We start from the raw sequence: 17,615 nt of genomic DNA, 5'->3' as shown, positions 1-17,615 counted from the left end.
GAACGGTGAGGAAGGAGAAATTAGGTCTTATCTGATAAATTTCTTTCAATTAGTCCTTCCCACTATTCCAGAACCTGTAAGATAGTCGTGTCCACCAACTTGCAAGTAGAGATAGAGAACTGAAAACTGAACTGAGACATCTCCCTCTTGGAATCCAGTCCAGCTCCTCTGTATTTACGTAGAGAAGCAGCAAGGAGAGCATCAGAATAAACACAACAATTTTAAACAACTTGCTAACCTAACATTAACCAGACGAGGACCTCTCTCTCATCTCTGGACAACTTGTAAATAACATGAGATATGCAAGAAGCACCATGCAAGGTAACAGTCATTACTACTGCTCACCAACTAAATATCTTAGAAACTTCAAGCAGGCCTCTGGAATAGTCGGAAAGACCACTGGAAAGAAAATGATCAGGTAAGACCTAATTTTTCTATTGATAACATAGCTTCCCGTTATTCCAGAACCTGTGGAATGTTAAAAGAACAGTGGGTGGGATCCTGGTGCCACTGTTCTGAGGACCAAAGCTGCACACTGGCTTCCGAGCAAACCGTTTATAATGGAGTCTGGGGTTATATGGTCCCCTCTGTTAACCACCCCGTCTCAGGCTATAATATGTGGTAATTCTTTCTCTGGCCTTTCTACTTACCATAAGAAATATACCAATAGGGTTTTCTGCCTCATTACACCCACCCCAAGATACAGTGGACCAGTCATCCCCAAGATATGGGATGACAGAAAAGACAGAAGCTACGTTCCTTCTACTGAAAAAAATCTTTACTCCTCACCATTTTAGATAATGACAAAGCAATCAGCCAATAACAAATAATAATTTGTCATGAGAGGGAGAGAGACCACTGCTCACTGTTGATCATCTCAGCCTCTGACTAAATACACTACAGCAGTGACTTATATACCCTTTGTACAATGCATTGGTCATCAATTCCCTCCCGAAAATCATGCAGTTTGCAATTTCAGCTAATTTCTGTCTTACTTTATCTATATAAATAATTCTCACCTCCAATTCTGAAGCTCACTGTGGGGCAGGGAAACACTGAAGCCCTGTACTGTTGCAGGCTGTCAGCACCACTCACTCTCACTCATACACCCGCCCTCAGCCACGCCCCATCCGGACATAATTCGCAACCCCAACATTCTAATGAAGCCCCAAGCTCCTCCCACTTCCGTGAAGGGTTCGTTAGTTCGTGGTGGTGAAGCCTCTCCACTGACCATGTGATGACGTCGAGGGCGGAACAATTTCAATGACCGAAAGGAACGCAACGGAACGGGAGGAGTAGGGAAACACGCTCCTCCTCCCCCTGCCTGACACTCAGCTGCCAGTGCGCCGACGAAACCAAAATGGCGCCCAAAACAACCGTACAAAAACGGCACAAAACCGCTTCGGGGGGGGGGGGGGGGGGGGGGGGGGGGGGGGGAAGGCAGGCAGCCAGAGAGACTCAACGTCGGAGGGTGCGAGGGAGGGACTTACACTCATGCCGTCCCGCCAACACTTCAACGACAACGTGGATTGAGCACCTCACAGGTTTGCTTTCTTTTGCATGTATGGCCATGACGGCTGCGCAGGGCAGGGGAAACAGAGATTAACCAAATTACCTTCCTTGCTTACACTGCACTACATAGCCTTACGTGTCTACAAACAGAGGGAAGGGAGGACCGCATGCAACTCGGAGGGGACACAGGGAGAGACCAGGGGGGGGGGGGGAACCTTGCTAGCGCCCGTTTCATTTCATACAGAAACGAGCCTTTTTTACTAGTTGCTTACATAAAATGGAAAACACTATCTGAATATTATGGAATACAGAACGCAATATCTAAATTGTTTATGGAACACAACCTATGGAACACAGTCCAAGGTTTCTTTCACAGGAGATTTGTAGTGCTATTTTGCTACAGGAATCTCTCCTGATGCAATATCCTCCTTCAGCCATCTAGAAATTGTGGGTCAGGAAGCAATGAGGCCAAGCCTTTTGTTTACTAAAAAGCACAGTCTGCAAAACTCATTTGTGACTTCCAGATATCTAATTTATTTGCAGCATTTGTATCCCACATTTTCCCACACACAAGCAGGCTTAATGTGGCTTATTAATAAATAGGGTCAGGTAAGGGAGGGGTACATGCGTAAAATAATAAACAAAGTACTATGCAATAAAAATTGTCCTCTGAATCAATAGAAAGCAGAGTCTATTGAGTAACAGCAGTAGGATAGGCCCGACAAAACAGATAATGAGGACTCTACGCACACGGAGATCCTTCAAAGAAGAATGCTGAGTCTCTTCATCCTCTCTGAAAGAACAGAAGCTCCACAGACTGGTTGAGATAAAATTCTAATACCACTTGTGGAAGAAAGGAAGGAACCGTGCACAGGGAGACCCTCCGCCTCCAAAAAGCCAAGAAAGAGATCCTGACAAGAGAAAGCCCGAAGCTCCGAAACCCTATGTGCTGACACAACAGCCACCAAGAACGTTGTCTTGAGTGTAACATCTTTCAAGGAGGACTTCCACAGTGGCTCAAAGGAAGGTTTCTGAAGAGCCTGAAGGAATAAGTTAAGGTTCCACTCTGGCCAAGGCGTACAACAGAACATGGCCTCCTATTCCATGACTCTTTGATTTTCATAGGAGTCTCTCATGAGGAACTTTGTCAAAAGCTTTCTGAAAATCTAAATATACTACATCAACTGGCTCACCTTTATTCACGCTTTCAAATAAATAAAGCAACTTAGTGAGGCAAGACTTCCCTTGGCTAAAACCATGCTGACTCTGTCCGATTAAACCACGTTTATTTATGTGTTCTGTAATTTTATTCTTTATAATAGTTTCCACTATTTTACCCAGCACTGATGCCAGGCTTATCGGTCTCTAATTTCCTGGATCATTCCTGGAACCCTTTTTATAAATCGGCGTCATATTGGCCACCCTCCAATCTTCAGGTATTGCAGACGTCTTTAATGGCAGGTTACAGATTACTAACAGCAGATCAGCAATTTCATACCTCAATTCTTTCAGTACCCCTGGACGTGTGCTATCCGGTCCACGTGATTTACTAGTCTTTAGTTTGTCAAGAGATTTTTCACTTCCTCCGCATCATCATCATCCTTGAAAACCATCCCAGATCTCTTGAATCATCTTCTGTAAGACCGAAGCAAAGAATTAATTCAGTTTGTCCGCTATGTCATTGTCCTCCCTGAGTGCCCCTTTTGCTCGTTCATGATCTTAATGGTCCCACTGATTCCCTCGCAAGCTTTCTGCTTCTGGTGTACTTAAAAAGCACTGGACCTTGCCTCAGCAGGCCATGTACCTGCGGAAGATGGCGATGACCCCCTGTCCAACAGTCAAATCAGGTCCGCATACCATGGCCTCTGCATCCAATCCAGGGCTATGAGAATTATTCGGCACTACTGCAATGCAATCCTTTTCAACATGTGGTCTACTATGGGCCAAGGAAGGACGGCATACAGTAGGGCATCTATCCCCATCACACCCGTTCTTTCAGACAGCTGAAGAACTTGGGCACTTTCACATTCCTTTTTGTTGCTATCAAGTCCAGAAGCAGAGAACCCATCGGTCCACTAACAGCTGAATCACCTGGCTGGATAGTTCCTGTTCTTCCAGGTCCAGGCGTGCCTGCTGACAAAGTCTGTCTTTATATTCAAGGACCCCACGATGTGAGCTGCCGACAAGCAGAGATGTTTCTTCACCCAACTCATGAGGGAGGCTGCCTCCACAGCCATCAGGCAGCTACAGGTCTCTCCTTGCTTGTTATAAACTACTGTTGTTCCATTGTCAGAGAAAGCTCCCTCCAGAAAGAGATCAAAGTCATGTAAGACATTCCACACTGCCCTGAGCTTGACTGCTGAGACTCCTGTCCCATCCAGTTGCACTGTGCCAGATGGAACTTGTAATGAGCACCCCAACCCATCACTGGCATTCGTTGAGACCACCTCCCATTGTATTATCGGAAAGTGAGCTCTGACGGTCAAATTTCTGGGTAATAACCCCACTACATACTCTGTCTGGCAACCAGTTTCCAAGGAAGATGAAGGTCGTACTTCTATCACACCAGAAACCATCACCGCTGTCACTGACCCCAGAACCTGGACATAGTCCCAGACTCTGGACCTTCTTAACTGAGGAGAAAACAAATCTGATGAACCAGCATCAACCGTAAGGAAAGTCCTTTCCATCGCAGTGTTGAATACAATGCCCCGATAGTCCAGCATCTGCGATGAAGTTAATCTGCCATTCTCGAAACTGATCACCCAACCCAATGACTGCAGAAGACAAACAACTTTGTCTGTCGTCGCCATGCTGTTGAATCCAATCCAAAACGTGCCCTGGACACACAGCATCTCCTACCAGAATGGATGTTTTGTTAGTGCCTACCAACTTCTGGGAAAGTTTGCCATTAGCCCAGCCAACTCTGAGACTGGCCTCTGGGTATCCCACCAAGCCAAAATCATGGCTCAGATTGCCTCAGGGTCTAAAACTAATTTCAAGACCTTTCACACTAGAATGGGGTCCCCCCAACATCAATTGCTCTTGTACTGGAGCCTCTGAAATTCTCAACGCTTCCAAAGCCTGAGTGATAACGTCTGGCAGAAAAAAAGCCAAACAACTGAAGAGTCATCCCTGTTTCCAACAGGGACCTCCCCTTCCTTCAGAGGCTCTTAAGGGAGTCCCACCTCAGTCTGAAAAGCTGACAGTTGTCCAACAATCCAAACCAGTAACCAACTGAACTTCCCAATCCTCCTGTGGATCAAGCCTTGGCCTTTTCACATACTCAGGCTCTTCAGTGGAAAGTGAGAAGCTCCACAAGCCCTGGATGAGTCTCTTTCAACTGAAAGGAAGCTCTGGAATGATGAGCTCCGGATGAAGGTGAAAGGGGACAGACTTGGGAGTAACCTAAGGAAATACTTCTTTAAGGAAAGGGTGGTGGATGCATGGAATGCCTCCCAGTGGAGAAAGTGGAAACAAGGACTGTATCTGAGTTCAAGGAAACATGGAACAAGCACATAGGATCTCTAAGTGAGAGGAAGGGATTGCAGAGCTTATTAGCTGGTAAGGATGGGCAGACTCAATAGGCTATCTAGATTTTATCTGCCATCATTTTCTTGCAAAATGGTGGCTGCTCTCACGATGCAATATGTATCAGCAACTCCCTGAGCAGAAATGGCAGCAGAACTCTCTGACTCTGCTTACCTCCCAGGCCCCCAATTTCTACTCTCAGAGGACAGAATGCCCTGCTGCTTCCCCATGGCACAAGCCTGAATTCCCCTGGCAGCTGCTGCCGTAAGAACAACAAATGGCATGCACTACCAGAGCCTTCATCTGCAGCCTTATACTCATGCGGTCAATAACGCTAAAGCAACACACCCCACTCCCGGCATTTTGAACTACAGCCCAGTATAAACAGGTGACTCCTGGCACCCCAATGGAGGGCTCTGTCTCTCACACTTTGCAGCCAAACTGTTGGAGTTCCCCTGTTCTCAGCCCCCACCTCCCTCTGAAGACATGAGAAAAGAGCCCCCCATATTTGCCCAACTTTCATCTCCCAACAACAGCTTCTTTTATTTTTTTTCTGGACCACGAGTGGAGGAAGGGGGGATGAAGAAGAGTGTAAAGAAACTGAGGCAGGGAGAGGTGGGGTGGGGGAGACTGGACTCCTTCAGGTACTCTCCAGAGCTAGTACAGAGGACTCTGGAAATTCTCTACCTGCCTGGGCTCAACTAGTAACCAGTTCTCCAAACCAGCCCAACCAATATACCAGAACAATTCATGGTATGCTCCTCTACCATCTTCTAACGTCAGAATACAGAGGACAACGTAAGTATAAGGTGCCCTATATATATATATATATATATATATATATATATATATATATATATAGGGCAGATCTCACAAACTTTCAGTCTCTGTCTCCATCTGCTGGTAGTAGAGCAAAACCCATTCGTTCTGGACTGGTCTGGTAGACAATAATGAACTGAGTTTATCGAGTTACACAGACTTGATTTGGGCCAACTGCATTGGTTAACAGAAACCTCACCCATGTAAAAATAAACAGTCAAACCATTACACATATCCCTCAACGACACTAAATTACTTACCGCCTGCAGCGTCTCCTCTGTAGTAGAGAACTTCAGGTTTTTGATGAATAGAGTGCAACCAAAAATGCTGTCTTCCTCTTCCTCCTCTACAATGACCTCTTTACTGCTCTTCAGAGATCCTGTCATTTCGCCAAGAGCTAGAAGAGAAGAGCAGAGGGGCAAAAATCATTTTCTCTACCATGAAGATCTTAAACCATCTTCTCAACTGAAGTGAACAAGTTGGTGTCTCCCAAAGTCTTTTTAGCTCACCGCTATGATCAAGGTGTTCAGACATGGGGACATTTAAGGTCAGAGGAGTTAGGCACACTGGCTCTAATGGAAGCTTTACCTAATCAGCATTAAGGAGGTTCATTTTACAAAGTCATTTTCATGTGTATCAGGCCACATACACACATAAATGGCCTGTTATAAAACACACAACAGCGTATAAGTACATGTCATGTCATGCCATGACAGGATAGTGTATGCCTAGCCAGCAGGGATGCATATAGGTAGAGTTTGGGCAAAGCACAGGTGGAGTTCACAAGCAGACATACAGATTATAACATATGATAGTCTATGTCCATGCCTGCAATCTACGTGCAATTTCCGTCACTTTCGCTAGTATTTTTATTAGAACAAGGCGCCTACTTACCCTTCTTAAACCAGGTGCCCAGTTATAAAATTACTCTCCATGGAGGCAATCCTACAAACTGGCACCTACAGTTAACACTTCATTGCCAAGAAAAACTGCGCCAACAAGCATGTAAGTGTTAGGGGGCATGCAGAGGCACCAGTCGACACACATACCATACAGAATCCTATAAGTTGCGCACATCCTTGTCACATTAACTTGTCAATGATTACACCAGGTCTATGGCAGGCATAACTGAAGGCACATTACATTTCTGGCGCGCCAAGAACCTGTATAGAATTGGTGCTCAGCATACACCAACAGGGGATCAAAATTGGGACACAACTTTAAAAGAATTATTCCCTAAATGCCCAGCTCTGATTACTTAACTTTCAAGTTCTACATAGTCTGTGATAACATTTTTCCCACTAAGGCTAATTTTGGTGAATTGCAAGTAAAATTATTTCTAATGCAAATGGTTAATTAGTCCTTCAGCTCAATTTGATCAGGTTTCCCAATGACAAAACTAACCTAAAATTGAAAATAAAACAAACAAAAACATTTTCCGATGACAATTTTAAAAAGGTCCTAGAACACAGCAAAAATAAATAAATAAAACATTTAAAAACAAAAACAACAAAAAAAAAAAACCAGACTCAGTCCCTGATTCCGACCACAGCCCTGTACTGGACTACAATGCAGGAATCAAATCTAGGCCCAATCAAGAAAAGCATAGAGAAGTTTAGAAGAGCAACAAAGAGAAAGGAATAAGCAAAATGCTTAAAAGGAAGAGAGGATGCTAAAAAGTTAGAAGGCTAAACAGATTCAGCTTCAGAAGTTGAAGTAATAAGACCAGTGCTGGGCAGACTTCTACTGTCTGTGACCTAATCGTGGCTGAATAGATTTGGATGGTCTGGACTGGAGCTTATCGAGGGCTTGTTAATGTCAAAGCCCCTGACAAGCTCCAGAACGTTTAACTTCAGAAATTTTAAAACAAGGGCAGTGCTGGGCAGACTTCTATGGTCTGTGCCCTGAAAATGACAAATCAAGACCAGGTATACATATGAAGTATCACATGCCATATGTAGCGACTTTATCTTGTTGGGTAGACTAGATGGACCGGACAGATCTTTATCTGCAGTCATCTACTATGTGGCAGAGCTGGTGGTTGGGAGGCGGAGCTAGTGTGGGCAGACATATACGGTCTGTGCTGGGGCTGGTGGTTCGGAGGGGGGACTAGTGCTGGGCAGACTTATACGGTCTGTGCTGGGGCTGGTGGTTGGGAGGGGGGACTAGTGCTGGGCAGACTTATACGGTCTGTGCTGGGGCTGGTGGTTGGGAGGCGGGACTAGTGCTGGGCAGACTTATACGGTCTGTGCCAGAGCCGGTGGTTGGGAGGCGGGGATAGTGCTGGGCAGACTTACACGGTCTGTGCCAGAGCCGGTGGTGGGTGGCAGGGATAGTGCTGGGCAGACTTATACGGTCTGTGCCAGAGCTGGTGGTTGGGAGGCGGGGTTGGTGGTTGGGAGGCGGGGATAGGGCTGGCCAGACTTATACGGACTGTGCACTGAAGAGGACAGTACAAATAAAAAAAAGTAGCACATATGAATTTATCTTCTTGGGCAGACTGGATGGACCGTGCAGGTCTTTTTCTGCCGTCATCTACTATGTTACTATGTAGCAGGCGAGAGAGGGGCTGATGCTCTAGGCCAGCACTGACATGTAGTTAATGCTCGTTTTGCACGTACATTATTGTGCACTGAATGATCAGCGAGCTTGTGCGCCGGTGTTAAGTGTGTGGTAAAGATGGCTGCAAATTGTATGGAAATGTATGGTAATGAGGTCAGTAAGAATTGCTCTGCAATGCACAGATGGGAGTGCTGGCCTCTAACACTGAGAAGTTTTCACCAGGTCAGAGGCAGTAGGTCGTACTACAAAACTAAAATTGGGCCGGACTACAAAAACTCGAAGAAACTATACCATCTCGTGAACAAACTACTGGACACAACACCGGTCACCACAACCAACACTGACATCCCATCTGAGGACAACCTTGCTAAATATTTCAATGAAATAATCAGAAACCTAAGCAAAACCCTACCTCAGAACAACATGGACATAGAAAACGTCATTAATGGTCTAGATCCACTCCCTGGTGAATATCCTGCTGACCAACAAATATGGTCAAATTTTGCTTGGCGTGGAGGAGTAGCCTAGTGGTTAGTGCAGTGGACTTTGATCCTGGGGAACTGAGTTCGATTCCCACTGCAGCTCCTCGTGACTCTGGGCAAGTCACTTAACCCTCCATTGCCCCTGGTACAAAATAAGTACCTGAATATATGTAAACCGCTTTGAATGTAGATGCAAAAAAAACCTCAGAAAGGCGGTATATCAAGTCCCATTTCCCTTCCCTTCTTTACTCACTGCCGACACAGCTACCCAGGCGATTAAACAATACTCAAACAGCCACTGTCAACTGAACACCTGCCCCAGCTACCTAATATGATCTGCCCCCCAACGCTTCATAATAGATCTTACATCCCACTTAAAATTCATGTTACAACAGGGTATATAACCTCAAGAAAAAGGCAACATCCTGCTCACCCCAATACCAAAAGACACCAAGAAAAAAACAAATGGCATTACCAACTACCGCCCAGTAGCTTCTATCCCATTAGTAGTCAAACTCATGGAAGGACTGGTGAACAAACAACTCAATGATTACATAAACAAATTCACTATACTACACGAGTCACAATCAGGATTTCGACCCCTACACAGCACCGAAACAGTACTACTCACTCTCCTAACCAAATTCAAGCAGCAAAATAGCAATAGGCAAGAGCATTCTCCTCCTCCAATTTGACATGGTCAACCATAACATACTGCTAAGACTCCTAGAATACTTCCGAATCAGTGGTGGCACTCTGAATTGAATTAAGGGCTTTCTAACCACAAGAACATATCAAGTGAAATCAAAAACAAACATATCGTCACCGTGGAAACCAGGCTGTGGAGTACCGCAAGGTTCACCATTATCACCAATCCTCTTAAACCTCATGATGACCCCACTAGCCAAGACCCTATGAACCCATGGCCTCAATCCATTTATCTAAGCTGATGACGTTACACTATACATCCCATACAAACATAATCTGGTGGAAATCACCAATGAAATCAAACTAAGCTTAAACATCATGAACTCATGGGCAAATGCATTCCAACTAAAACTCAATACAGAAAAAACACACTGTCTCATTATCTCATCCCAATACAATACTTACAAACCCACAAACATTAACACCCCAGGATACACCCTTCCTGTCTCAGACAGCCTGAAAATTCTCAGAGTAACAATCGACTGTAACCTATCACTAGAGACCCAAGCGAAATCCACCATAAAGAAAATGTTTTTCTCAATGTGGAAACTCAAACGTGTAAAACCATTCTCTCCGAGGGAACTATTTCGTAACCTGGTTCAGTCCATGGTATTAAGCCACGCAGATTACTGTAATGGAATCTGTGCGGGATGCAAGGATCAAATCATAAAGAAACTTCAGACCGCCCAAAACACAGCAGCCAGGCTTATATTTGGAAAAACACATTTTGACAGCGCCAAATCACTCAGAGAAAAACTGCACTGGCTACCAATCAAAGAACAGATCACTTTCAAAATCTGCACAAAATTATTTACGGTGAGGCACCGGGATACATGACAGACCTCTTTGACCTGCCAACCAGAAACACCACAAAATCTGCACAATCATACCTAAACCTCCACTACCCAAGCAGCAAAGGACTCAAATACAAATCACAAATCCACCTATGCAACCAGCTTTTCCTACCTAAGTGCACAACTATGGAACTCATTGCCAAAAGCAGTAAAAACTACGCTCGACCACCTAAATTTTCGGAAAGCACTAAAGACAGACTTGTTCAGAAGAGCATACCCCACCGACCCAACATAAAAATACCGGTCACTTGCGACAGAATATAACCAAAGACTGTAACGCACATTACCTGACTCTTCTTCCCCCATTATACCACAACGCCACTAACGGTTATATGTAAGCCACATTGAGCCCGCGAAAGGTGGGAAAATGTGGGATACAAATGTAACAAATAATAATAACTAGTAAAAAAGCCCCGTTTCTGATGCAAATGAAACGGGGGCTAGCAATGTTTTCTTCTGTGTGCATGTGGGAGTGTGTTTGTCCCTGCCCTCTAGCCTCTCTCCCCTCCCCCCTCTGAGTCCTTCACTGTTACAGAGCCAGCGATTTGATTTCGTGCTCTGCTGTTTTCCTTCACTGACTGTGTTACAGAGAGGGCGGGGCAGACACTCATAGGGAAACCGGATATCTCGCCCCCTTCACACTTCCGGCTGGAGGCTTCATAGAACGTTGGTGTTGCTTTTTATATAGAGAGATAGTAAAAAAGCCCCGTTTCTGATGCAAATGAAACGGGGGGCTAGCAATGTTTTCTTCTGTGTGCATGTGGGAGTGTGTGTGTCCCACTCCCTGCCCTCTCTCCCCTCCCCCCTCTGAGTCCTTCACTGTTACAGAGCCAGCGATTTGATTTCGTGCTCTGCTGTTTTCCTTCACTGACTGTGTTACAGAGAGGGCGGGGCAGACACTCATAGGGAAACCGGATATCTCGCCCCCTTCACACTTCCGGCTGGAGGCTTCATAGAACGTTGGTGTTGCCTTTTATATAAAGAGATAGTAAAAAAGCCCCGTTTCTGATGCAAATGAAACGGGGGGGCTAGCAATGTTTTCTTCTGTGTGCATGTGGGAGTGTGTGTGTCCCTGCCCTCTGGCCTCTCTCCCCTCCCCCCTCTGAGTCCTTCACTGTTACAGAGCCAGCAATTTGATTTCGTGCTCTGCTGTTTTCCTTCACTGACTGTGTTACAGAGAGGGCGGGGCAGACACTCATAGGGAAACTGGATATCTCGCCCCCTTCACACTTCCGGCTGGAGGCTTCATAGAACGTTGCTGTTGCCTTTTATATAAAGAGATAGTAAAAAAGCCCCGTTTCTGATGCAAATGAAACGGGGGCTAGCAATGTTTTCTTCTGTGTGCATGTGGGAGTGTGTGTGTCCCTGCCCTCTGGCCTCTCTCCCCTCCCCCCTCTGAGTCCTTCACTGTTACAGAGCCAGCGATTTGATTTCGTGCTCTGCTGTTTTCCTTCACTGACTGTGTTACAGAGAGGGCGGGGCAGACACTCATAGTGAAACCGGATATCTCGCCCCCTTCACACTTCCGGCTGGAGGCTTCATAGAACGTTGGTGTTGCCTTTTATATAGAGAGATAATCATCAATTTTTTTTTAGACTGAAGTGCCAGTTATGCCTTCTTTCACAAATGGAAGGAGGCTCCTGCAAGTTTTAAAGACAGACAGGAAGGAAAAAATGCACATATCCGCACCTGCTCTTCTGCGCCTAAATATGAGCTTCATAAAAATGTCATGTGCCAGTAATATTTGTGAGGCTCATATTTTTAGGTGCTGAAAAAAAGAGCGCCAATGTGTGCTGGCACTTCTGTTTCCGTCTGGGCATGTGCACAAGAGCCATGCTTACCGTAATACCTTTGTGTGCGTGTCTCAAGCACGTTCCTCCCTCCACTTCCTGTTTAACAGCAAGATTTAACCATGCATAAAATTTAAACGTCATTTGCTTTGAGCATTGCTGAGCCTTTTTTCTTTTTTTTGCATAACTGTTGTGTAGTGGGCCCATCTGTGCACGGCTTTGAGTGTCAGCCTGAGAGAAAGAGGGAAACCAAAAATGTGGAGAAGCGGAGGACGTGAAATGGAAGAATATAGAGAAAAGAAAGAGTTTTTCTCTGTAGAGTACATGCACAACTTCAGAGTAAGACAGAGGAAGAAAACAAGAATGAAAAAAAAAAATGACCCCCCCCCCCCCCCCCCCCCCCCCCCGAAAAACAAAAAGATTGATGGGAAACATGCTTTCATGAGCAGTTATCACAAAAAACACATGGGGCTGCATTAATGCCCTCTCCCTCCCCAACCCCAAACACACGGGGGATGCCTGAAGGACCTGTTATCAGGTTCAAGCAGTTATCCCCCCCACCTCTAGGTTAAAGCCCCTTATCTTACAATGAGGGTCTCAGTTAGGAGGAGATAAAACCACCCTCTCTTTTTTTTTTTTGCATCCCCGGTGTCCCCTCCCCCCTCCCTTTACACAAAGCAGGAAAGAAGAAAGCTTTTCATTTTTATGCCTTCATATTTCAAAGACTGCTTGAGGAAAGGGAGAGGGAAATGTTCTCAAAACGCCCCTGCTATTAAGGAAACAGAAGAAGAAAAATCGATGTTGCAGGACTGCGATACGCATGAGGGAACGCAAAGGAGGCAGGAGGATGAAAAGGGAGAAGTGGCAGGCTGGGGAAGGTAAGGTCGTGTCCTTGAAATAAGCACACTGGGAATTCACCCTGCATAAGGAGTTCACTGGGGCTTGAAATTAATACACAGACTAGGCCCCATTCACTGGCCTGGGGATCAGCTGTCCCTTTCTCCTGCTCAGTGCCTTTACATCCTCCCATTAAAGCCTGAGGGAGCTTGCGCTTGGGCTCAGCAATCAGACACGTTATAGTAAGCACTTCTGAACCCAATATGACAAAAGCTGTAAATTCCAGGCAGGGACAGAGGAAGGAGAGTCGGGGAAATATTAAGGCAATAGAACAGATCCTCAGAATGGCCTGGCACATTATTCACTTAATAGACTTTTCTTCTTTATATATCCAAACATTAATACTGAATCCTTTATTTTTTTTTTTTTCCCTTTGTACACATATAATGGGGAAGGGGCAATTCTTTTTGCCTGGCCTTTAGAGACGTTGTCTTACTAAAACTCAGCAGCCACATGTAAGAACCAACTTATATATCAATTTAATGTAAATAAATTCCTGAGTTTTACTAAAACGTTATAGATGAGTACACGTAAGGACATGTTAACGTATCATTTTGAGGAGTCTGGCAAACAAAATAAACCATGACGTGAAGGTATTTTCGTACACAGTTAAAAATATCAACCGTTAAGCCTTGGTTGAAGAAAGCACAGTTAGAGCAATCAATTCCTAATAATTTTAGAGTAATTTCTGTTCTACTAGTTATGGTAAAAATTATCACAAAATTAGTATTACAGCAATTGATGGTCTTTTCTGACAGAGCTACATTGTTAGTAGGGCTGCACTTTAAATCACAGTTAACTCTGCAATTAATGCATTAATCATACTGCAGCATCTCCTTTAACATAGTAGATGATGGCAGAAAAAAAGGCCCGTACGGTCCATCCAGTCTTCTCCAAACATCTCTTCTGCTCTCTTCCACTCCCAACCCCTATCCTTGGTGCAATCCGAAATCTTTCCATCCTCCGTGATTCATTACTACCCCACACGCACATACCCCAGTCTACGTTAAAGGTGCCCTTCTGTTGGTCCTTGCTAGTGGCAGCATTACATATATGCTGCCTGCAGGCTGGTCCAACCCTGCCCATGCAGAAACAAGATGTGATCTCAGAAAAGGCAGGGTGGGCCAGAGCGAAAGCTTTGGTGCAGGCACAGGCAGCATGATGTGCAATGCTGACACTTCTGGAGACCACTTTTAAGGTAGACCAACAGAGGAGGGGGGCGGGGAGTGAGCTACAGATCTGCCAGCACAACTGGAGGGGCGACTGATGGAAGCTATGGCCAAGGCAGTGAGCTCCAGCAGCCACGAGAAGAGCTTGGAGCTGCTCACCACCAAATCCGCGTTGCTGCTCATAGGGATAGAGGGGAGGGAGAGATATTGGACCCCAGGAAAGAAAAAGCAATAATGGACCCAGGGGATGAAAAGAGAAGGAAAGAAAAAGAAAGGAAGAGATGTTGGACCTGGGGATAAGGAGGGAGGATTATCAGTCCTTTAGGGGAACGGAAGGGGGATGGGATTTGATATACTGCCTTTCTGTGGTTACAATCAAAACAGTTAACATTATGTACACGTACTTATTTTGTACCTTGGGCAATGGAGGACTGAGGTGTCCTTTTACAAAGGCGAGCTACAGTTTTTAGCACACTCTAAAAATAAGAACGTTAAATGCTAGAGATACCCATAGGTGTGAGCTTAGAGCACAGTAAAAACGCTAGCGTGCCTTTGAAAAAGACCCCCTAAGTGACTTGCCCAGAGTCACAAAGAGCTGCAGTGGAAATAAATACATACAATACTTTAGAGTGATTAATCACGATTAAAAATTATCAAAATGCAGGCCTAATTGTATAGTTTTCAATTAGGATATACAACAGAAATGTTGATGTTATCGATGTTTGATGTCATTAAGAAAGGACTAGATAATAACGTGCAATATTGTTTTGTATCACTCGATGTGTCATCAGCATTTGAAATGTGAACCATTCTTTATTGCTTTGCTGTCTTTGGCGGTTGGGTTTAAGGGGGGAAAGTTTCCGAGTGATTTAACTTCTATATGGAAAAAATAAATGGGATGGTGAGGTTTAAGAGGTTCACTATTTGGGAAGGCTGTCCCTCAGGGCTCAGTTTCATCAGTAATACTGTTTAATAACTTTTTACAGCCATTATGTGATATGTTAAAATTCCGGGATGTGGACTACAGGATATATGCAGGATATACGCTCTTTGTTGGTGGGGTGGGGAGAGGACACCAGTTAGATGACTCAGTACTGCGTATATTGATTCAGCAACATACAATCACTACTACCTAGAGGAATGGCAACTGATTTGTACAGGCTAATAATGAAGTTGGGAAGAAAAAGGACAAGTAAAATGTAAATGCTGTCTCCCACCCCCCTCCCTTCGGGGTCATTACCTTCTTCTGGCTCTGTTTTCCTTTCTTCTGTGGCTCCCAAGTCTGAACTCTGTTCCTTCCTGGGAGGAGGATGGTTAAAGACCCCCATAGGGGCCCACTCCAAATACAGTGGAACGTGCTGAAACTGAGGGAGAGAAAGAGCTGGAGGTAAAAGTGAAACGGAACAGGTGCAGGGCACGGAAAGGTTGTGAGAGGACCACAGAGAAAACAGGGGCACAGCAAGACATCTTACTATTTAATATGCCCCACTGAAGATATTCAGGCCGCTAGATCTTTGAGAACAGAGGCAGGCCAAAGTCTACTGACATTTCCCTCCCTAAAAAAAAGGTCCATTTTGCAGAAACCAGGAATTGTGCCTTTTCTATAGCTGGGCATCGGGAAAGGAATGGAAAGTGTTCCCTGTGCACATCGGACTGCACGATGAAAGTGCCTCCTTTAAAAAGAAAAAAAAAACTCTGAAAAGTCATGTGGATAGAGCGGGAACACTAGCTGATTGGGGGGGGGGGGGGGCACATGAATTCTGTATTTTAGGGAAGGAATTGTTTCTGGCAGGAAACGTGCTTATCACCCTCATTCTATAACGTTCTCACCTAAATGTAAGTGTCACTTGCGCACTAAGATTATAGAATACTAGAGCTTAACGCACATTAATCTTACATTCAGGTGCGCACATTTACGCCTGCTGTACATATGGCAGAAGTGGGCGTACCAAGATGCCGACTTATGCCAGTATTCTATAATGGAATCCAGGCGCCCAGATGCCAATCCAGAATTTGTACTGAATACACACCATTTTGGCGCCTAAATTTTGATGTGCTTTATAGAATTACCTCCTACATAGGCGCCGACTCCGTGGGTGCTCGAGCACCCCCAATATATTTCATCCACCGGAACCGGAAATTCCCTTCGCCAGCCTGACCTGCCCTGCCCTCTTCTCCCTCAGTCCTCCGCTGGTCCGCCCTCGCCTTCCTGCGTGCTGCCCAGAATTTTAAAAGTCATCTTACCTCGGGGTCCCGGCGGCAGCAGTGAAAGGCGTGCAGGCTCGGCGCTTCAGCCTTCCCTTCTCTCTCAGCTCTGGTCCCGCCCTTGCGGAAACAGGAAATGAGGGCGGGACCAGAGCTGAGAGAGAAGGGAAGGCTGAAGCGCCGAGCCTGCACGCCTTTCACTGCTGCCGCCGGGACCCCGAGGAAAGATGACTTTTAAAATTCGGAACTTGGAGGGAGGGAGGAAGGAGGGCCTGGAACTCGGAGGGCGGGAGGAAGGGGGGCCTGGAACTCGGAGGAAGGGGGCCTGGACCACGGAGGGAGGGAGGCAGGCAGGCCTGGAACTCGGGGGGAGGGGAGGGGGAGTGAGAGGGGGAGCACCTCCAATCATTTTGAAAAGTTGGCTCCTATGACCTCCTATATCTTATTTTCACCTGTTTATATCATTTGATATTGTTTATATTAAGTATTGTCGCTTTGTTTGTTATTATGTATGGTATTAAGCATGCTTGGTTGTAAGCTGCCTTTGTGTAGGGTGGAAAATCAGTAAATCAATCAGAAGGGAGATCAGCAAGCATCAACTTCTAGATCTCATTCCCGCCATTAGATTCAACTATTTAAGTAAATACCCTGCCATGAGCGTGACAAATCAGAGTCTCATTACCTTGCTATATGCCAGTTTGGTAAATGCTCGTTTAGCCTCTGTGGGCTCAAGGAACTCCACAATGGCCGTGATTCCACCTTCTGGGAGCAGCACACGCCCGAGGTCACCGTATCTTCCAAAAACTTCCTCTAGCTCCACTGTCCTAGTGCCAGCAGGGAGGTTTTTCACCAGCATCACAGTCTTACTCCGTTCCCCTGCCGCCTGCAAAGAAACGAGGGTGAACAAACCAACAGCCATGAAGCCTGGTTAAAATTGCCAATGATTTTCTTGTGGCCAAAGACATCAAAATCAGCAGTTTTATATTCAGAAAACTGCTTCATTGGTACAGTTCAGGAAAGGTTTGATATTTTGATGAATTATGAAAAACAAGGTGTCGGTTCGACTGGACCAAAATGTTTCCTTAA

General features: G+C 45.4%; 1 protein-coding gene across 3 annotated transcripts in view; it reads right to left on the bottom strand.

The window, feature by feature from the left end:
- RBM19 (RNA binding motif protein 19) overlaps window positions 1–17,615 on the bottom strand; it is a 258,757-nt gene that overhangs the window by 173,767 nt on the left and 67,375 nt on the right. For all 3 annotated transcript variants that reach the window (XM_030218452.1, XM_030218454.1, XM_030218453.1), the window contains exons 15-17: window positions 17,212–17,412; window positions 15,565–15,688; window positions 6,123–6,259 (exon numbers count right to left, since the gene is read on the bottom strand). In XM_030218452.1, the coding sequence (XP_030074312.1) occupies window positions 6,123–6,259; window positions 15,565–15,688; window positions 17,212–17,412 (462 nt within the window). The remainder of the gene's footprint in view (window positions 1–6,122; window positions 6,260–15,564; window positions 15,689–17,211; window positions 17,413–17,615) is intronic.

Source organism: Microcaecilia unicolor, chromosome 11 (assembly GCF_901765095.1).
Source record: "Microcaecilia unicolor chromosome 11, aMicUni1.1, whole genome shotgun sequence".
In the NCBI taxonomy this organism is placed as follows: Eukaryota; Metazoa; Chordata; class Amphibia; order Gymnophiona; family Siphonopidae; genus Microcaecilia; species Microcaecilia unicolor.
This window is presented reverse-complemented; position numbering and strand designations above follow the sequence as displayed.